The sequence below is a fragment of the Poecile atricapillus genome, chromosome 17 (genome assembly GCF_030490865.1).
Source record: "Poecile atricapillus isolate bPoeAtr1 chromosome 17, bPoeAtr1.hap1, whole genome shotgun sequence".
Lineage (NCBI taxonomy): Eukaryota > Metazoa > Chordata > Aves > Passeriformes > Paridae > Poecile > Poecile atricapillus.
The window spans coordinates 5,822,936-5,844,662 of record NC_081265.1 but is presented as its reverse complement, the minus strand read 5'-3'; the positions used below and the strand labels follow the sequence as shown (position 1 = coordinate 5,844,662).

Here is a 21,727-nt window from a genome sequence, read left to right as displayed (position 1 = left end):
TTCATACCATAGCTTGTGTTACATTGATTTCAATCACACTGTTCCAACTGTTCCATTGGGTTCTTAAATCAGTACAAAATTGCAAAGCTTGGAAGAAGTTTGTGGTGCCTCACAGTGCTGCATTAGGGAGAGATTTCCAGTAGGAAACTCCTCAGGTGCTTGCATGAAGTCCTCAGTGATGCTGAACAAAGTTGCTGTCAGTCTAAGTGGGTCTTACAGGATCAGCATGAACAGTGGCTTCAAGCTTTTCAAAAAATATAATTAAAATTTTAATTAATTGCATGTACTTAGGACATTCAAAACGATGTTGAGGAATTGGGAAATAGTTGACAATTGCTATTGTATTCAGTATCTATCGAGTACAAGGTCACATGTAGAAGGGAAAACAAAATGGGCTGGTTCTATGGTCAAAGAAAAAGATTTATGTTACATATGCAGGACTTCTATTTTCCCTCAACCTGTGAAGCATGGAGACAGGCTTTCCAGTGAAGTGGTGGAGTCATCCAGTGTGAAAAATAGAGTTCACTCTTTAGAATTTTTAAAAGATTAATAAGGGGATAAAAGGGACAGTGTCCAATGCTGGGGGTGTTTCTGGCTATTGGCCAAAGAACACACCAGCAGATTAAGACAGTGTTATTTATGTACTGTTACATTACTGAGGTATATGCATATTCATGTGTTTCATACATTATTCAAATATTCTTGTGAGCTTCTTGATGTTTCAGGAACTCTTTTGTTTGATTTTACACATCATCTTATCTGCATGACATCCTGTGGGTTAAGTCCATATATTTTTATTTCTTCTTGTGTTTCCATCCTTTTGTTTCACACACCCTGATAAGCAGTTAACAAGTTCTTCTATAATTCTTCTCCAGTGCTCTAGTTTGTATCAGTTATCACTTAGAGAGGTTGATCAGCAGATGTGGGGGGAGCAAGCGTAATTCCCTTCTCTTAGTAACACCATTCTGTTAGTTACTTAAGAGCATTTTAACATTCCATGTATTGCTAAGACCTATGATATAGTACATTCATCACACCACTATTTCTACAAGCTATATGGTGCAAAACTAATAGATTGTGTTACATTAATAAGCAGCCAAAAGGATATCCAATATCCTTTTATGGTTATTTGGATAACCATATCCAAATACTTAGGATTAATAACAACATGTAAAAGCTAATACATAAACGCAAAAGCCAATATTTTATTGTAATTTTTAACATTTTAACTTAAGTGTTCAAAAAGCGTGTGGATATGGCGATTGAGGACATGGTTTATTGGTGCGGCGATGGTTGGGCTGGATGATCTTAGAGGCCTTTTCCATCATAACGATCCTACAATTCCCTGCATTTTGAAGAGATCGTGCCCAGCTGGAGGCACTCAGGAGCGGGACTCGGTAGCTTCCAGGAGCGGTTTGGGTGATTTTATTCTGGAAGGATGCAGAGGGGGCCCTGAGGCTGCTTCAGCTGTGCCCAGGCCCGTGTCCTTCGCCTCCAGCCACGACCAGCAAACCCACCTAGCGCTGTGTGTGTGGGCTGTGTCCCGGTGCTGTGACACCGCACTGGGCTGGACACTGTCTGTCGCGACAGCTTTCCATCCACAGTGACACCACGGGGAGCACATTATCTCTCATCATTCCTCTCTGGGCTAGACCTGGTTTGCCGTGACACCTCACTGGGCAGGACACCGTCTGTGTGGCACCCGCTGTCCCTCAGGCGGAGCCAGGCACGGCTGTGGCGGTTCCCCGTTCCGGTATTAGCCGGGACCCCCCGTTGTTCCCCGTGTCCCGCCGGTGCCCGGGCTGGGCGGCACGGAGGCGCCGTGAGGGAGCGGAGCGCGGCCAGCCCGGCCCGCGCGGTGCATTGTGGGCAGGGCCAGCCACCGCCGCCATTTTGTCTCTGTCAGGAGCGGCGCAGGCGGTCGGGGCGAGGCGGCCGAGGTGGTGTCTGGCGAGGGGGATCCGGCCCGCAGCTCACGATGATATCGGCCGCCCAGCTCCTCGATGAGCTCATGGGCCGGGACAGGAACCTGGCCCCGGATGAAAAGCGCAGCAACGTGCGGTGGGACCACGAGAGCGTGAGTGCAGCGGGGCCGCCTATCTCCTCCCTCCTTCGCTGCTCTCGCACACTGCGCGGGGCCAGGGGTTTGTCGTAGCCACATGGGCGGCTTCTCTCGGCCGGAGACAACTGCGGGGAGGGGGGAAGAGGGAAGGGGTGAGGTGCCGGCCAGAGCGAGAGTTCCGCGTGGTTTGTCGGGGTGCGGGTCGGCGCCTCTGTGGTGGGCCCTGCATGGCGGCCTAGGGCGGGCCCGGCCCGGCCGTGCGCGGGAGCAGCGCCGAGTCTCACCGAGGAGGAGGAGGAGGAGGAAGATCCCGACACTGCCGGGCTATTGTTGGGCTGCAAGAGGGACAGCCCCGGTGTTTGGGTATCTGCGGCAGCCGCCGTTAACGGGAACTGGGGTTTCCAGAAGGCTGCTGGTGGCGGAGGTCTCCCGTAGGGAAGCACAAAATAAAGCGTCGGGGCGGTTAAAAGAATTCAGCACCTCTCAGTAGAAGCTGCTGCCTTCCACGAAGAGGGATGGGACAGATGTTCTAGTTTGGGAGATAAATTGTCTCTGGATCTCTTCTTGGGGTGGTGTTGGGGGAGGAAAAAGAAGGGCATGCGCGTACCGACTTTAATGTCTGGAGGTTGTACCACAAGGAATAACTATAAGACTTTGGAAAGTGAGGGTTTGGTTAAGAAAAGCCTTATTCTTTCCATGTTTCCTCGCTCAGAGGAATCTGCTGGGGAGGAGAGCCGGTCGCTAACCTAAACAAGACTGTTTAGGAGTACTTAGGTACTTTTGTTAGTGTGGTGTTCATTCATTTTCTGCAGTAAGTAATCCAAACAAGACAACGTTGTTGTTGTTATTGTTGTTTTTATTGTTATTATTAGTTGGGGTTTCTCCATTGGTTGAGCTTTAATGAATGATGAGTTAGTTTTGGCCGTCATAGTTGGATTGTAAGTTATTTATGGAAAACCCAGTGGTACGTAATAGTTCCTATAGCTGCTGCTTTGAGGGAGATGAACGCTGATGAATTTTTCAATTTTCTCCCGTTTATGGTACCTTTTTTAGTTATGCCATGTGTTAAAAGAAAGTGTCACAGTTACAATAATTTATCACTTAAGTGATAGGAATTTCTGTGGTTTAAGTTGCACAAAGCGTTCAGCTCCTTCCCCCTTAGCATTTGCTTGGGGTGTTATTTGGGAGGAGGGAGAAGTGCTTGGGTTTGGCTGTTCTAAACTGCATCTTAATCAGATACATTATTTCATGTTTTTATATGGGATTTAGGTCATTATAAAGGAAGATAATACTTGTTTGAATTTGTTTTGATTGGTTGCAGTTGCATGATCTAAGGACCAATCTTACCTTAAATTTTTCAAGTGTGAGGAACCATTCCTTCCCTTGAAAAATGCTGCTCTAGGTAAACAGTGCAAGTCAGGAAGAAATTGTGAGTTCAGGAAGTTTTCATGACCTTGTTTATGTGTTTCTATGCTTACTTCATTAAGAAAATAATTCAGTTAGGTGAACAGTCAGATATTTTCCTTTGATTGTGAATTTAAAATAAGGAGGAGTTAGATGAATTATGTGAAATACAAGGTGAATGGCTTAAGCCATGTTCATCCAGGTAGAACAGATAAGGGGATTGGTTTGATTTGGTTTGTTTTATTAATTAAGGTGAGAAAGACCTCTCTTCTTGGTTGGTTTTTGTTTCACTATCATTTGCTTTTAATAAGTTCAGATTACTTTCTTCAAATAAGCAAATCAGAATATTTTCAGTTTTTCTTTTCACTTACAACATTAGGCTGAAGAGTTTGACCATAACCAAAGGACTCCATCTCTAAGCTGTTGTGTTTTGTTGTTTTAGAAACAGGGCCTTGTCTCTCCTTCCCAGTCCTCTGACAGTTAAGAAAGTGAGAGCTGTTCTGTGTCTGACAGCAGTGGGAAAATTACAGGTTTAGGATTGAGCCTTCAGTCCTGCAGGGTCTGCTGCTGTTTGCTCTGCTTCTGCTTTTATTTATGATTTAATACAACCTTTCTGCAAGGAATGTTTTCCTAGGTTCCTATAGTCAACTGATGAGTTCAGAAAACCCAACAGTTATGCCTCTTAAACACGTGTCTCAGTTTGACTTTGTCGCCTAAAGATTAAACTTGCTAATGCTGACATGTTTTAAGACAGGAAATGCAGATGAGGTTCAAATGGTGACATTAGTTTCTCTACCTGCTGTCCTGCTTTTCATGTGAAATCCATGTGCTAATGTAATTTCTTTTGAGATTAGATATAGATCAACATGCAGCCTGCTCAATGCCAGCATGTTGTATTGATCCCAAAATGTAGAATTTTGTGTCACATTCAGTTTTGAATGTGGAAGATTATCAGAAGCAGCTCATCTCTATTTTGCTTATCATTTGAAGATTATTTCCATGTGGCTATCAGAAACTGGAAGGTGCAGTGAAATGCAAGATAGAAGTGGAAGTTGAAAGTGTGGAAACAGGGTGTGATAGCTCAGTGTGTAATTTATTTGCAGTGCCAATGAAACATGTTGATCATATATTATAGAATATTTCGTAGAGCTTAAGTTCTTACTTTAAAACTTTGACATGATTAAAGCCTTTAATCTTTAAAAATTGGAATGCCATTTGTGGTATATTTCAGTATGATGGCATGTCCTTAACCAATCCTGGTTATGGCAAAAAGGCTTTGTTTTGTGTGCAGGAAGAAATTATTAATATCTTGTATTTCAGTCTTTCTGCTTACTATCATATCTGTAGACAGAGTATATTTCTTAATTGATTCACGCCTTCCTGCTTTAATATGCCACCTGCAACAAAGTGATTTATTACAGAAACAACGATTGCATAAGAGTCTGAGGCTGGTCTGTAGCACAAGACAGCCCAGCACAGACTGCCCGTGCTCCTGTAAGGTTTGTAAGTTCAATGCTTCATCAAGGCAAACTCCGGGTTTTCAGGAAAGTGGAAAGGGGTGAAGAGCTGTTAGAGACAAATGGCTGTGAGCAATCACCTCTGATAATGCAGTTTCTTAAAATGTAGGTATTCAGAATATGATTGGATGGTTTTAGCTATTTATAATGTGTTGTGCTTTTACTTTTATAATGCCAGTGACCTAAATTGCTTCACATCTAGGTAGAATTTAAGGACTTAATCCTTCAGGGGACAGAGGGAGAGAACCTAACCTTCCATTACTAATACTCTTCCAAGAGCAAAAAACATTTGTCTTTAAGCTTGGGTTTGGGAGAAGGGCTGATGTTTGTTTGGGTGGGCGGGCATTGCTCTTAAAATGTCTGCTCATGTGAGCTTTAATGGATTCAAAGAACTCAGCTATGAGAAGGAATTTACAGGTTTTTGATGTGTAAACCAGAATCTGCTGGATTTTATTCTCAGCCTTTTTACTAGGAATTGTCTCCCTGAAGGAATTTGTTTATGTCATTGTTTGTTACTGTTAGATACTTCTCCATCAGTAAATAAATTTCTTGAAGAAGAGAAACATGTTAATGTAGAAGCATTAATAATATTGATCTGTCAATACCTTCCTTATATGGGAAAGCTTTGAACTGCTTCCCAAACTCCAATTGAGCTTGCAATTCTTGCTGTTAACTTAATGGACTTGGATGTAAAGGATACTATTTCCCACCTCCATGAGATTTCAGGGATTAGTCAATTTGTGATGAAGAAGTGGAAAGTTCCAAGCATTCCTCTTGTAGTGTGGTAGTGTCTTACCAAAATGAGAGCACTTGGGAGCTTTGAGACCCAAGCTCTGGCTTATCCTGCAGCAGCAGTTTGACAGTGACACTTCTCTGTTGCACCTTCTTGGTAGCAGAGTTGCCATAATAATTCTGCAGAAAGGAGTAAACGCTTGTTACCTGCATAGGGACTTAGGCCTACCAAACTGCCTGTTATAGAATGTGTTTTCATAATTTCATATTACTTGTGATTAGTGCAGTGGCCTGATAAACCGTGCATGAGTGATGCCAGTTGAAGCTTATCAATCACCTCTGTTTCAGTCCTTTATGACTCCATGATGCTTAAGCCATTCCTTGGCCCTTACTGTTCCCACTCACCATTGATTACTTAGGATTGATTGGAAGTGCAGTTGATGTTCAGCCTGGGAAGGCAGATGTTGCACTCAGTGAAGCTGAGCTGGAATGATACTTGCAAGATGCTGCAGGATTCCAGCAAACAGTATTTTCCTGTTGAGGCAAACTTAGTTGAAGAGCATAAAGAAATAGGTATGAGAGGGGAAGAAAATCACTTCTGCCACAGTGGTCTGAACCACTCTGAAGTGAGTATTTCTCTGCAGGCTGCTTCCTAGGAGAGAATGTCAGGTAATTAATTCACTGTCTCACTCACTAGGAGTGCCATCCGAGTGCTAGAGTGACAGCATCTAGAAGCTGATAGAAAATTATGGCAGCTTTTTGGTGTGTGTGTGTCTTGTCATTATTTTGGGTTTGAGTTTCTTGTTTGTTGGATATGGCTTGTGTTTGTTTGGGGCTTTTAATAGATAAATAATTGCTATTGTGTATGGAGTGTTTAAACCTTGTATTTTAGTATTGGTTACTGCAACTTTTGGCTATAACCATCAGTTCATAAAAAGAGGACTTTCCTAGTAGAGCTGTTGAATAATAATTGTAATTCTTTTGGATTTCATTGGGGGTGGGGTTTTTTGTTTTGTTTTGTTCATCATACTTGTAAGTACTTTTCCTTTGCTGCTTTAGTTACTAGTAGTTTCTAAATTTTTACAGGCCAGTTTGCCTAATTTTTTGGTTGATAGAAGATATTCTACAGCCCTTTTAACAGTATGGTACGGTCAGACTGTCATTACTGTGCTCTCTGTGTCTTAGGAAATTGTCTAATCCATCTCTGAAATTTTTTGGGAGGTGTCTTTCCACTGATCCTTATACCTGGATGTGAGTATGAGAAAATGGAAGAAGAGAATGTATAGAGAAGTTACATTTCTATGGACTAGTACAGAAATCCATCCCAGAAACTGCTCCTTTGAAGCAACACCGTAGTAAAAAAAGGGATATTGCAGCTTTCAGAGAAGAGCAGATTCTGAAACCAGATTTTGTCCAGTAACTTTGTCCTTCTGAGAAGAAAAAAAAAAAAAAAAGGTCATTTTGCATGTTTTCTTAACTATTCTTGGTAAATTGCTTCAGATAAGTACCAGTGTCCAGACCTGGATCATGGGAGATGTATTCAGATAACATAAGAGATTTGTGTTTCTTGTCCATGGTTTGTTAATAGAAGCCTGATTGTTTTTCTGAGTGATCTCTAAAGCATTCAGTAGTGTTTTAATTTCCATAGCCTGAATTGCAGCTTGGAAAAATAAATCGGGTTGATCTAATTTGATCAGCGGATATCACAGGCTTTTTAGTGAGTTGGTGGTGTTTGGGGCCTCTCTTCTCACCCTCGTTTCTTCAAATACTTTAGTGAGTATCATGGGAGATAAGATCCTGCAAGTCTTTCTCTGAAGGATATGTGAGAGGATTAGAATTAGGCTGTAATGCATTCACAGTTACTAGATTTGCCAAAAATCAGAAAGTAACATGATGTAAAGGAGGTGCTGGTAGAATGTTCAGGCTAGTTTTGGATTTACCCCTTAATTAATGGCAGTCACATCTGTGGGAAGGGCCTAGTGAAAAGTTAATTATTTAAGACTGTTTATCAAGTTAGGGATCAAAGTATTTCTACTAGATCTAAGATTCTACCCTTATGGCTCTTCTGATGAATAGACAGGAGATATTTCTGTGTTATGAACATCAGGAACTGACCAACTTGACTAGCTAAGCCCATGTTCGTGGGTGAGGGTGAAATATCTTTTTAACAAAAGCTCGTTTTACCTCATCATATGTTAAGTATTTACTGACTAGAGTAACAGGTTAGTAGGTTTTTGAACTCTCTGGTGGTCTTTTTCTGTTATCAGAAAAAGAACATGACTCAACGTAAAACCATACTGTGCAGAAACAAACCAAACCCTTTCTCATTGGCAGGAAACCAGGTTAAAATGAATGTTCTTTTCTGCCTGAAGAGCTATATAATGTCTTGTTGCCTGTCATTCTTAAAGTAGGGAATTGTAAAAGCATTGGAGTGGGAAAGCTTCTGGATAATTCTCAGTCTTTTAATTGCCATTACAGTCCTTGGGGCAGTACCTCACGTTTGAGTGCAGGTAGCTCCAGTTCTCCGGGCAAGTAGCTCTGAGGAAGTGAAGGCTGAACCAGGCAAGAAGAGGAACTTGTTCCATGCTTCCATGGCAATTGTTCTCATCTCTTGTGGCTTTTCATAGTTAAGAATTTAATTCAAACTTATTAAATAGTCCAATCTGATTTAATTCCTTTCCTTTGGAACTAGTAAATATTTATATTTATAAACTGATGACTCTCTCCTCTAATCTTAAATATTTGGTGGTAAAATTAAGAACTATTACTATTGCAAGGAAAAGTAAGATTTTTAGTCTTTTGTCATCAAGATGCATCTTGTAGCACTCACTGCTGCCAAGAAATATAAAGACAAGAGGGTGTGTAAATTTTTAGAAATTGTACTATGTTTAAAGGAAACTTTATCGCTGTGTTTTAGAAATAAAAGCAATTACATAAAATTTTCAGTTCAAGGGGCAAAAAATGATGCCTGTTTCTTTCTTCTCTATCAGGTTTGCAAATACTACCTTTGTGGCTTTTGCCCAGCTGAATTATTTACAAATACCCGTTCTGATTTAGGTAAGTTTATAAGTCATGACATTTTTATTCACATAAAAGTAATTACAATTGAGCTTTTGAATGCAAACTATGTTTTTTATTGTTAATTACTCTGTCAGAACACTTTGAATTTTATTTTTTCATTTCAAGGGTTTCTAGTGATACAATATGCTAAAAGAAATATTTATCCTAGATCCTACTTTGTCTAAGTGAAAAAATGTCTTAATTTTTTTTTCTTACTGTGTAAGCCAAATTACTGGGTGTGGGGTGCTTTTCTCCTGCTCAAGTGTCAGTTTCTAGTTTGGGTTATTCTACCTGGGCAGGGTTTTAACCTATTTTTGTGTGAGTATCCATGATTGAGCTGCTTTACTTTAGAGACTCTCTTACTGTAGTAGTTACTTCTGAAGACCAGCTGTAAATTGCTGGTAGTTTTCAAGTGATGGCTACCTGTAGGATGTTGTTTGGAGATGGTCACTTAGCAAAACCAGACTTTTTGTCTTAGTTTCTAAGTCTGTTGAAGAGTTTGAGAGTCTGGGGATGGTGAGGAATTTTAACACAGCCACCTTCATGAAGTCAGAGCACATACCTCCTAATTTACTCTGAAGATCTATGTTTAAAGTAGCCTGTGTGTTGCAGAGAACCCTGGAAATTAGAAAGTGCCTGATGAAATTACCCTTCATATGTAATTTTTTCTTTTTTTTTTTTCCTTTTTTTTTTTTAAGCTCCAGGTGTTTAGGATATTACTTTGTTTGTTTGTATTTAATGATGTAAAACTTTATCTGGAAATCCTATTTTTATGAAGACTTTGTATATAGAGTCTCTTTTGGTTTTATAATTACTAAACAATGTCGGTATTCTTTTTCTTTAATGTATCTTTCAAGCTCCAGGCAAAGGAAGTAGAAAGCCAGAAGCATAAAAGTCCTTGTGAAATGTTTATAGCCCTTTTCTGTCATGGTGCACAAACTGGTGCTGGTGGAATATGAATACAACATTTAGGAATGCAAACTTTAGCTTTTTGTGTTGTCTTCTTAGGTCCTTGTGAAAAAATACATGATGAAAACCTACGCAAACAGTAAGTTTGTTTGATTTGTTAAAGCAGATAGAGTTTCTGGTATCTTTGAAATTTGTTAATAGCAACCCAAACATTACAAATTACTCGCTCGTTTTATTTGTGTAAACTTATTTATATTTTTATTTGAATAAAAATTTACTTATTTAAATTTATAGCATTCTCTTACTCTGAGCAAGAATTTATAATACTGTGTGTCTTGTTATTTAATTTTCTTCTATTAGGGCTTGATGTGAGCTCTCATTTTTAAATTTTTTTCTCAGGTATGAGAAGAGCTCTCGGTTTATGAAGGTGGGCTATGAGAGAGACTTCCTGCGCTATTTGCAGAGCTTGCTTGCAGAGGTGGAGCGCAGGATCCGGAGGGGCCATGCTCGTTTGGCACTGTCACAGAACCAACAGTCTTCTGGGGTGAGTCTGCAAGAGTCCTTGAGGCAGCTTTTCCTGTAGACAGTGTCTTCAGGGCCTTACCTATTCAGGTAAAACTTATTGTTATCCAGAAGATTCCTGATCAATAAGATTTTTCATCATTTAGCCAGGAGATCGTATCTGGCGCTAATGGATGAGCCAAGAGAGACTCCACAGTCAGCAAGAGCCCTCTCTGTTCTCACTGTCTCTTGATTTCCTCAGAATGAGTATCTGTTCTCTACCTGTCAAGTGTTGTCTTTACCTTGACCTCAGTTCACCTTCTCTCCACTAGTTGCACATTCCTCCCTCCCTGCACTAGCAAGCTGTATCTTGTCCCCTGATGGATTTGGAGCAGTGTCTGTGGCCTGTGCTCTGTGGCTTTTGTGACTGCCTTGCTCCTTTCTGCTGCCCCACACTGTTCTGTGCAAAGTCCACTTGCTTCAGAAGGAGCTGTGGACAATACCTGGTCGAGAGACAACACTTGTGGAGCAGAGCAGAGGTGGGAGGGCAGCAATAAGCTTATTCTGACAGCCTGCAGAGAGGACACTGCTGACAAATGCATCTTTGAAGTGAGATTCTTTTCACATTTTATGCTCAGAATTTGAATTCAAAGCCCACAGAACTTCTAAGTCATACTTCAGTGTCTGCAAAGATATGTAATAGCTGCATGGGAGTGTCAGAGTTTGAAGTTAGGACTTTGAATACAGTTTTCTTGCCTTTTATGGGCCAGGACCTTGAACGTTTTTGTTGATTTGGGAGGAATTAGTGTGACTAGACTTAACAGGAGTGGGGTAAATTGTATTGAGGAGTGTTTTATATTAGACTAGACTATTCTTAGTAGCTTCTTGTGGGAGAAGAGGCCCAGGGGGAGGTTATTCCCAGAGCATCTCTGGAATATGAGAAGACATACATTTGTATGCTTAAGCTATTTTAACAAAAGAAGAATAACCCCAACTCACTCTTTTACTTTTTGCAGGGAGCGGGACCTACTGGTAAAAATGAAGAGAAAATTCAGGTGTTAACTGACAAAATTGATGTACTGCTTCAACAGGTGAGGGTTTTTTAACCCCCATAAGAGAGATCTCTTGCTTTTGTTACTTGATCAAAAATTAAACTTTATTTTTTTTATTGTGTTTTAGATTGAAGAACTAGGTTCAGAAGGGAAGGTGGAAGAAGCACAAGGAATGATGAAACTCGTTGAGCAGTTAAAGGAAGAGAGAGAACTGCTGAGGTCTACAACTTCAGTAAGTAATGTGTTTGTAGTTCTGAGACATACCAAAATATCCTTCTGCTGAAGGTATGCAAGGTCTGTGCAGAATTTATTATATAGTAACAGGACATTTGGCTTTGTTAGTCCAGTGTGTTGATGAGGCATTTTACCTTGAGAGTGGGTTTCCTGCATACAAATTATTATATTCACCTAGCAGTGCTGGAAGAGAGCTTGCACCTTCCTCTAGTTGAGGTCTCAGTTAAACTTTGCCCTGTAGCCTCTGCAATATAATTGTACTGAACTACTGTGACTGTTACAGAAAGCCCTTGAGTCAAGGTTTGACTAGAGACAGGCATCTGTCTGACTCTTGAGAGCTACAGAAGCCAGAGGGAATGTGTTAAGTATCAAGATCCTGTTAATGAAAAGGAACTTAAGTTTAAAGATTTGACTTTGGTGTTTAATGAAATGCTCAAATTGAGATTCTTGTTTTATCTTTTGAGAGCCCAGAAATGTTGCAGACAGCGTGTTTGTGTCCATACTGTATGATTCATGAACATTGCACAGCAATAATCACCTGGGTTTATGTTGAAATATCAGTGTACTTCTCATATGTCTGTTGAAACAGTGGTTTAATTTGACCCCTCTACTTCTAAATTGAAGCCAGTAATTATTTTTGTTTTTCTTCATGGGGTATTCTAGCCCTTTGATTCCTTGAGGTATATTCCATGGTAGTTCTGCAGCTCCTGACATTTCAGTTGATGCCAAAGTAATCTTAAAACTGGAAAAGAAAGCTTTAAAAGAAAAACTTAAAACTTTAATTTTTCTGATATTGTGAGGAAGCTGCAGATGTAACTGTGTACATATTAATGCAGTCAGTAATGGTTCTGTGGTTTCTCATGGGCTCCTTCCATGTGGGAATGGGCATAGGGTGGCCTCTTTTCTCCCTATTTACTCTGATGGGGTGCAGTGCTCCTAAGAGAAAGCAGGCAGATGTGATTTCAGCTTTCAGTAGAGCCTGCGATTTGACAACAGTAATATAGAGTTCTAAACCTCTTCACTGACCAAAACTTTCCTTTTGCCTTATCAAATATTCTTCTTTTTCAGACAATTGAGAGCTTTGCAGCCCAGGAAAAACAAATGGAAGTTTGTGAAGTTTGTGGAGCCTTTTTAATTGTAGGAGATGCACAATCCAGGGTAGATGACCACTTGATGGGAAAGCAGCACATGGGTTATGCCAAAATAAAAGCTACTGTAGAAGATTTAAAAGTAAGTATTTCCTTCAGTTATTGAAATGCAAAATTCTTGGAGGCTTCCTAATTTACATAAAAGGCTGTCAAGTGAAAAGTTCAGGCTTTTATATCCTCAGAATCTATAAGCTTAAGTATAAGTAGTCGTCATTTCTTGAGTGAGTCATTGAGTAATCATCATTTCTTCCTGTGAACTTGTTTTTTAAGGAAAAGTTACGAAAAAGAACAGAAGAGCCTGACCGTGATGAAAGGTTGAAAAAAGAGAAGCTAGAACGGGAGGAGAGAGAGAAGGAGAGGGAGCGGGAAAGAGAAGAGCGGGAAAGGAAGAGACGACGTGAAGAGGAAGAGAAGGAAAAAGAGAGGGCTCGTGACAGAGAGAGACGTAAAAGGAGCCGATCACGTAGCAGGCATTCAAGCAGGACATCTGACAGGAGGTGCAGCCGCTCACGAGACCACAAAAGGTCAAGAAGCAGAGAAAGAAGGCGGAGCAGGTACCTGTGTTTGTGTCTGTGTGTCTCTTAAGTATTTTCCTATAACTTTCCAAAAGGTAAAAATCTTGTGGGGACTTGATCTGTCAGCCTGAGTCACATCACTGATTTGTTAGCTTCACTTAGGTCTGGCTTCTTAAGCCAAGACACACCTTATTGGTTCTAAGGATAGGCAAGTTTTTGCTGAGTGTCTTCTGTCCATTTTTGGAAGATGACACCGTAGTGGTGGAATTTGCTTTATGAGGGAGCTTTCAGCAGATAAAGAATGCTCCCAAAAAAGTAGGGTCTTCTTTCTTCCTTTAGTTGGTCTTTGTTTCATGGTGGTAGATACTTTGAAGCTGTGTAGTTAAGTGTTTTAGTAAATGAAGAGGTCAGTATGAAACCAGGTCTTATGTACTGGGAAATATTTATATACAATTTGTTAAGATTTGGTTTCTGCAGATAATCACTGTATTTAAAAGTGCTACTGTTCTACAGTTTTATATTCCGAGTTAGAAAATAGCAGCTGAGATTTACATTTTTGAAATTCTCTCTGAATGTTAAGGAGTCGTGACCGGAGGAGAAGCAGAAGCCATGATAGATCAGAAAGGAAACACAGGTCTCGTAGTAGGGACAGGAGACGGTCAAAAAGCCGGGATCGGAAGTCCTACAAGCACAGAAGCAAAAGCAGAGAGAGAGAACAAGACAGGAAGTCAAAAGAAAAAGGTATGTTTGTATAAAGACTGAGTTCTTAGCAAGTTTTGAAATACTCTCTTCTTAGAGTCTCAAAAGCTGTTAGCCTTTCAGTGAGTGACTGAAAGTTCTTAGTACCAGATCAGACCTGGTTCTGAAAGCTGTGTGTGTTGCTGCAAGCAATTTGAAGCATTTTGTTTTTTCCAGTTAACATCACTGCATATGTGTGCATACCTACACCCCAGGGTCCTTCTCTTACCTGTTGCACTTTGTCTGCAGATGAAGTGTGCAAGGATTTTCTCATATTTTAAGACCTGTTTACTTTTAGGAAAACAAGCCTGTAATCATCATTTCGTAAGAGTGAATGTCTTACATTCCTACTCTTAGTGGATATTTGCAAATTACCCTTTGCAGGCACACGTTTTGTGGGAGATTGGTACCTGGCTTCTCACCTGTACCATCTATTACTTCTCAACACTATCAGGTTTCCATTGTTATTCTTTTAACAGTGCTTTCAAGTTTTTTTTCTAATCTATAAATGCGGTCCAAGATAAATATTGCAGAATCTCTGTGATGCTCTAAATGACAATTTATGCCTCCTCCCCAGTCTCCTGCTCTTCCTCCCCACCTTTCTCCCTTTTTTTTGGTTTTTTTGTTTTTTTGGGTTTTTTTTATTTTGTTTGTTGTTTAAACAAAGTGAGTTTTGCTTTGTCAGTATTCAGGTGAGTCTCAACAGAAAGCTGTGTTAGTCCTTGGAACGGTTTTGTAGCTGTACATGCCATGTACCACAGCATTCATGGTGACTCACTGCTTCACCAGAGGCTGAAGCTCAGAAACTTGACTTTAAGTAGGATTACAAAGAGCTACAGTGAGAACACTGTAGATTCAAATTTTGTGAGAAGATACTAATTCACTGTTATTGCTAAATTTCCCCCTTTAAAAGTCTTTTGGAACTTCTGAAGGAACGTAATACTTCTGGCTCTGGTGGGGAGCTGACTAATGGCCAGTCCGAAACAGCCACCCCACTTCATGGGCTGATCATCAGTAATGGATGAAACAATTGTGTTTCTAAGGTACTTTTGAGGTTCTCTGGAATGAAAGGTGCTCTGTGCATGTGTCTGGGTTGCATAGGCCTGTCTGCTTGACCCTTCTCCGTATTTATCCAGTGGATTGGTTGCCAAAATGTTGGTAATGCTTCATGTATTTCTCTTCCCTGACTTCCTTGGACTGTTTGAATTATTCTGGTTTATACTGTGGGGCACCTTTAGTATTGATGCTTCTCTCATTTTCCTTTGCCATGTAAGAGAGTGGGTTTTGTTGCTTGCTCGTTGGCAGTGGAAATGATGTGCAGGCTTTAAACTCAGATTCAGTGTTGTAGCCTATATCTGTCCATTTGTTACTATTCTTACCTGATACTGTGCCTTTTTTGCCTGCTTTATGAACAGATTTTTGGTACTTGGTCAAGAATGTCCTGTTTTCCTGAATGTGTGTATCTATGCATATAAGTAACTGTTCTCTTATTTATTCAAATTTGATCTGGTTTTGAGATTTTCTCAATTCAATTTTCTCAGTTCTTTCCTTAATCTTCCCATAAATAGAGGAGCTAGTGAACTTTCTTCAGCATCTCAAGTATTTTTAGTTTTAACTTGACTGATTTCCTTGCTGGCTGTTTTATTTGCTGCTTGCTACTTTCTTCCACCAGAGATGAGAACAGTGAGGTGATGCTATGAGCTGCGATGAAAATCCCACCTGGGAAAACCAATTACTTTTTTTCACTGTGCCATCTTAACATTTGTAAAAACACAAATAGGCCTTAGAGCAGAAGAAGTTTGTTGTTTTCCCTTTGCTGGGAAAATCCTTTAACAGAAAAAAAAAATTAAAAAGAGGAGGGGAGGAAGGAAAAAACCCCAGTAGTAGTTAATAAGACCACATTCAATTTCTGTGCTGAAGCTGTAAGCACCATTGCAGCTTCATATTTACAATGTGGCACTGTAGGTAGGTAGTAAAGAGGAAAGCTTTAGAGATTCATATATCTGAAGTGTGTAACTTAAGTAGTAACTTAAAAGTTAAATCTTAGTACATTGGGGATATTTGCTTCAGAATCTGCTGGTCTTTATAGCCATCACTGATCTGCAGTTGTAAAAGTAAGCAGCAAAGGCTTTAACTACTTGTGGTAGTGCCTTTCATCTGGAAATCCCAAACTGCTTTATAAATATGAATATTAACACCAAAAAACCCCAAGGAACAGTTTCCCAAGATTTGCATAGAATTGCATATTAAATTAGTGCCACACTTCGAAAATTCAGAAGTCCTGGCTTCTTGTTCACTAAGATACTGTAGAAGACAACAGCCAAGGTTATAAGAAAAAAGTATGTGTAAAAATGGGGGCACTTGATTTGTCACTCAGATTTCAGGGTCAGGGATACCTTTGCTAAAGAAAGGAGCCACCAGCCATTAACACCAGCCATTAACAGCTGAGTGTTAGGTTAATATAAATCAGTAGAATGCATCTAGTGTTGAAGTTAACAAACTTCAGAGCAGATGGAGTAAATAGGGAGTTTTAATAAAAGAAAAATTATTTTCCAAGTACCTTAATTTTATGAAGGGTTCATACTGGAATGGGCCTCTAGACCACTTTGGCTTGGCTCTCTACCTTCCCTAATCTGGATTCTGATACTTACATAAAAGTAATTATGATCATGTTTTAATGTTAGTGATTAAACCTCAGCAGATACTGCCAGAACAGCTCAGTAATACTGGATATTATGTTTGATTTTCTGAATAGTAAAGCGATTCACTTTGTTGTGGTAAGAATTCTCACAAAACACATCTCAGTTGCTTGCACAAACTCAATCAGAAAAATGTGCTTTAATGTGTTTAATCAGGAAGCAAAGTCAATGTTATGTGATTATACCTAATACATCACAGTTGAAGTAATACACCCATTTTCAACAGCAAACTAATTTTGTGTGCTTTCTCTCTTACTGATTAAAAATACAGTGGAGGAACTTAACTTTTTGCAGATACTCTAGGGGTTAAAAAGTTATTGGGCTATTTGTTGAATACACTTTTTCAGTTCTGCTTGGCAAACTGGAGGTTTGCTATGGTAAACCTGTTTTAATTCTAAAATTTTTAGAAGAGTTTGATCTTTCATGCCACAGTTTATTAGTTTTTTTAACCTTGAACAAAATTATCCTTCCTGACCACATTCAAGACACAAAAAAGACAGAACAAAACCCTGCACACTGCACATCCATAGGGCTATTAAGATCTACCATATCTACATAGGACAGAAGATAAGATTATTGGACTGACTACTAGTCCTCTGCGGGGAAACAAGACTACTATTCCTCAGTGGATCCACGTGTGCACCGGAGATACCTTTAAGACACAAAAAGAAGACTTTTTAACAAGGTTAGTTAGAGTGCAATCTACCTGCGGAGTTGCCAAATCAAGGGCAGACAGACCCAAACTGACTTAGTCTTTCAGTGAGCTGGGTGACATTGCCGTGTGCTTTCTCCAAGCACCCTGCACTGGATGTGCTTCTGCAGGTGAATCCTCACTACTGGTGGTCATTAGGCAGTTGCCTTCATTTCTCTGTGAGGGCTTTACCCTATCCTTTGGTGTAGTGTGTTATAAAGCAAAGAAGTCGGGATGTCGCTGTTCTTTTAAAGCTTAATTTCTTGCTTTGTCTCCTGGAATATTAAAGTCTGTTATGCCAGTCTAGGTGATAATGTTATTTAAAATAGCTTTTTCAGAGTGTTCGATCTGTGCGCTCCTGTGTTGGAGATATATCTGTCTATTTATATTACTTACTTTGCCCGGATAGCAGGGAATAATCAGAAAAAAGAGCATGAATGTTGTTCTGTATGATGACATCTGAGAGGTTGGTTTTCTGGATTTTTTTTTTTTTTTCTCTCCAGAGTGTCTTTACTGATCAAGAGGTGAATATTATGGTGTGAAATAATACAGCAGGAATTGGTATTTTTAGTAAATTTGAAAATACTGAATTTACAGATGAGGCACGCAGCTCTAATACTGAATGTCTTTCTTCCCATGGAAATATTTTTACTTCTGGCTTCCTTCCTTCTTTGAGTTTTTAGTGTAGCAAATGCTTCAGTGAGCTTCCCAATTCATGATGAAATTGTGGGCTCATTCCCCCATATCTTGCTGTTTCTTTGCCTTTGAAAAAAAGTTGCTTTTTATATGTCTTCCAAGCTGTCTTCCCAAGTCCTTTTAATGAGTTGTCTATAAATGATGGCTGTTTTTATAAAATTGAGAATTAACAACGCTGACAAATGTGCAGCTTCAAATTTAATTTTGATTGTCACTGATCTCCACCTGCAGAGCTGTCAGTGCTTAATATTGCTTCCCAAAGTGTTTGATAGTTTGAGATTGCTCGTTTTCAATTGGCAAGTATCAATTTCTTTGATTATGCAGTGAAGCATTGTCCCATCACTCTTTTCTGATTCTCTTTCAAGACCCATAATTAACAAGAATTGTAAACCAAAGCAAGCCATACACAATCAGAAATCAAAACTTGGGGACCAAAAGAGTCCCGTAACAAGTAAGGAAGCCATGCACCATAATTACACATTTGCCTAACCTCTTTACCCCCAATTTGTTCATTTTGACAGAGAGCTGAGTAGCTGCCTCTGTTTCTCCTCTTCCCCCACCCTGTCCTGTCCCCTTCTACCTTTATTTTGTCCCCTCTCCATTCCAGCATGGTAGTCTGAAGCCTATTTCTGTAACTTCTTGAGTATTACTGTTACTGCTATACAAAGTAACTGTCTCATGTTGTATGCAATATATATCTCACATGTGCAATGTTTGTTTTTACTTTGAAATCCATGGTCAATGTCTTCTTTCATGGCAGAAAAGAGGGGATCTGATGATAAAAAAAGTAGTATGAAGTCCAGTAGTCGAGAAAAACAGAGTGAAGACACAAATACAGACTCGAAGGAGAGTGAGACTAAGAATGAGGTCAATGGGACCAATGAAGACATAAAATCTGAAGGTGACACTCAGTCCAATTAAAACTGATCTGATATGACCTCAGATCAGACAGAGGTAAGTGCATTATTTCAAACTTTGATTAGGGCTTTTTGTTACTGTTTAACAGTGCAGCGTAAGTATGCACAGATGAAGATGGAACTAAGTCAAGTAAGAAGACAAACTAAAGCACCTTCTGAAGGAAATGACAGTGTAGTCCTGCAAAACATTTTGAGGTACATTGTTTTGTCTCAGCTATTTTGTAGCAGACTCGTGCCCCCATTAGTGTGCCTCTTTGGGACATATTTGTAATATAGTCACCATAGAAAAATTAATGGTACTTTTTTTTATTTTTAGGGATTTTGTTTCGTTTTTTTAAAAAAAGTTGAACTGGTTTTGTATTTAAGTCCATATTGTGTTGGTACATCAGCAGAAACTTTTGCTTAAATACTTAATATCTGAGGCACATGTTGGACTACTTTGTTTTCATATAAACTGCTAGTATTTCTTTGTCAAGGATGTTTCTAGTTTTTTTGCTTTATTGCCTTGCATTCTAATGCAGTTTGTTCTGTAACTCGAGAGCCAGTAGCATTGGATTGATGGAAGTGTAGGGTTTATGAATTATTGCAGCTGACTACCATACCTCACACAGCGTTGGTGTTGTGAGCGGCCCATGAAAAGCCAAATTAAAAATCAAGGATTCAGTCAAACTAAGCAGGTACTCATGCCAGGTACTCCTTTCTCTACCCACATCCATGTTTGAATGCTGTTGCCTGTAATCTTTAAGCTTACTGTTGTGTTTTTGATTTTGAAGCTAGTGAAAAGGACTTTTTGTGTATTGTGTGAATACTGTAAATCTGATGTTAACAGAATGGAATTTTCTTTCAACTGTGTGTAGGGATGCAGTGCTGCCCAGAATTAGATATCTTTAAAGAGTTTAAAATGCAATAAACACTACATAATATTCGCCTTGTTACTTTCAATGCAATTCAAGTCTTTAAGAGGTATGTGTTTAATATTTCCTACTGTGTAGGAGACTTTGCAGTCAGCCGTAGCACAGAACAGTGGAATGGCTGATGACAGGCTTGTAAGGCAAATGTAAATGCAGAGACAGATGCCACCAAATGATGACAGTGTTGATGGCAGGAATGTATGCTGGAAACAGTTTGTGGGATATGAAGCAGCTAAGCAATAGGCAATTCCAATACTGTATTGAAAGGACAACTTGAAGTTTTTTCCCCGCTCTTTCTTACAGAAGGTCTTTAGTTGTATTCCTGAAATAAGGAACTAAAAGTGGAGATACCAGCTGATAAATGAGCTTCTTGTAACATAATTTGTTACTGTAGTTGCATTATGTATGCTAGGAGCTCTTAAACATTTAATGTTGATATTAAACCATTAATGCTACGTCATTGCTTCTAAAGCTAGTCATGTTCATTGATGTTTTTGTAGAGTTAAGATGACAGCTAACAACTGGGCGAGTGTATAGGAATGGTAAACAAAATGCTCCTAATGCTGTCTAATCGTCTGTTCTCCCAAAATTTTGCATTATAGGACTACTACATGAAGAGTCTGTGAAGACAGCGGAAGACAGCTTAAACTGAAGATCTGCTTTAAAATGAGGTGAAAGAAAGCTGTAGTGACGTAGAAAAATATAAAGTTGAGTTAGAATTTTTTTTTAAAAAATTTAATTCAGGACTGGTGTTTCCTCCCAGAGTTCAGAAAGATGTGTTGATAATAGCACATATGCTACTGAGAATATAAGTCCTGTATCCTTTTTTTTTTCTTTAAGACTTTTTAAGATAAGAAACCAACATAACCTGAACACATGGCTTGCTCAGTGTTTAATTGCAAGTTTTCATTCTTGGACTTTAAAATACAAGAATAAATGTTTAGTATTTGTGTGAATCAAACTAAAATGAATCCCATTTTTACAACTAAGCAATTCCTAGCTTCTTGATATATGAGAAATGGAAATAAAGTATCTTTGAATTTCTGTTACAAATTTGATTGTCTCTGTCATTGAACATTTAATAATATTAATTAAGCTGCTTTCCTAATAAATTGCTCATGTCTTCAAGCTTAGTTTATTAATTTGGATGCTTAGTTATTCTGTGCTGTTTGTGGGTTTGGGTTTTTTTGGTGCCATCAGGATTTGATTTCTGGATTACTTTTGCAGCAGTTAAATGCTTTTGGGTTCAGCATCTCCCCAAAAAGTGTCTTTTGCTGCAGTTGGTTAAGAAATCATAGAAATCTTGCAATAAAAATGTAGATATTAACTCTTTACAAAACTGTTCAACTTTGACAGCATATTAAGAGCAATTCCAGCACTGAAGTTGGCATTCAGACTGCCTTATATTTGCATTGCTTATATTACATTGATATTTTATTTATTGATTGATATTTATAATATTGATGTATTATTGATTAACAGCCCCTATGCAGTTGGTCAGAACAGACACACAGGGAGGGAGATGTGCCCTGTGAAGCTGTAGTGCAAGCAGGAGTGGTTCTTGTTGGAAAAGAACTGCAGTGTGTACTAGTCAGTGCTGTGGCTGTAAGGCAATGAATTTATGCTCTTTTAAAAGAACATTCTCTTTCTCACTAGTATTCAGGCCTTGACTGTATGTCACCAAAGTCAGACATGGACAGAACACCATTGTAACTTGTGCTGGCTTCTGTGGCCTGTGTGTGAAGTGCACTTGGGAGGAATCTGTATCTTGGTCTCTTTGGTCAGTAGGGCTAGGCTTTGATACCACATGTAGACAGCTATGTTCCTTTCTTGACTTCTGTTGTTCTATTTTTATATTCTATTGTTTATTAATTTAAGCAAGTACATGTGCAGGGGCACAGGGGATGGAGAGTGGGTATGGCGGTGTTTTTCAGAGAAAAT

At 39.3% G+C, this 21,727-nt stretch overlaps 1 protein-coding gene across 6 annotated transcripts; it reads left to right on the top strand.

Annotated features, from left to right (window-relative positions):
* The first annotated feature begins 1,866 nt into the window (after positions 1-1,866).
* LUC7L3 (LUC7 like 3 pre-mRNA splicing factor) lies at positions 1,867-20,839 on the top strand. Of its 6 annotated transcripts, none has more exons than XM_058852023.1 (12): positions 1,867-2,077; positions 8,706-8,772; positions 9,784-9,823; positions 10,084-10,228; positions 11,202-11,276; positions 11,365-11,469; positions 12,540-12,701; positions 12,890-13,173; positions 13,715-13,875; positions 18,719-18,859; positions 18,965-19,070; positions 20,389-20,839. In XM_058852023.1, the coding sequence occupies exons 1-12, from the start codon at positions 1,979-1,981 to the stop codon at positions 20,399-20,401; spliced, it is 1,398 nt and encodes a 465-aa protein (XP_058708006.1). In that variant the 5' UTR covers positions 1,867-1,978; the 3' UTR covers positions 20,402-20,839. The 6 variants fall into 6 exon arrangements, with proteins under 6 accessions (XP_058708006.1, XP_058708004.1, XP_058708009.1 ...); XM_058852021.1 differs by having other exon boundaries at positions 19,487-20,839; XM_058852026.1 differs by lacking the exon at positions 18,719-18,859.
* The last annotated feature ends 888 nt before the right edge of the window (positions 20,840-21,727 follow it).

Excerpts from the sequence above, each read along its gene's own strand:
- LUC7L3 (XM_058852020.1), top strand. The coding sequence starts at position 1,979 with ATGATATCGGCCGCCCAGCTCCTCGATGAGCTCATGGGCCGGGACAGG. Across the intron at positions 11,277-11,364 it reads TTGATGTACTGCTTCAACAG|ATTGAAGAACTAGGTTCAGA; the intron begins GTGAGGGTTTTT and ends ATTGTGTTTTAG. Across the intron at positions 13,174-13,714 it reads AGAGAAAGAAGGCGGAGCAG|GAGTCGTGACCGGAGGAGAA; the intron begins GTACCTGTGTTT and ends CTGAATGTTAAG.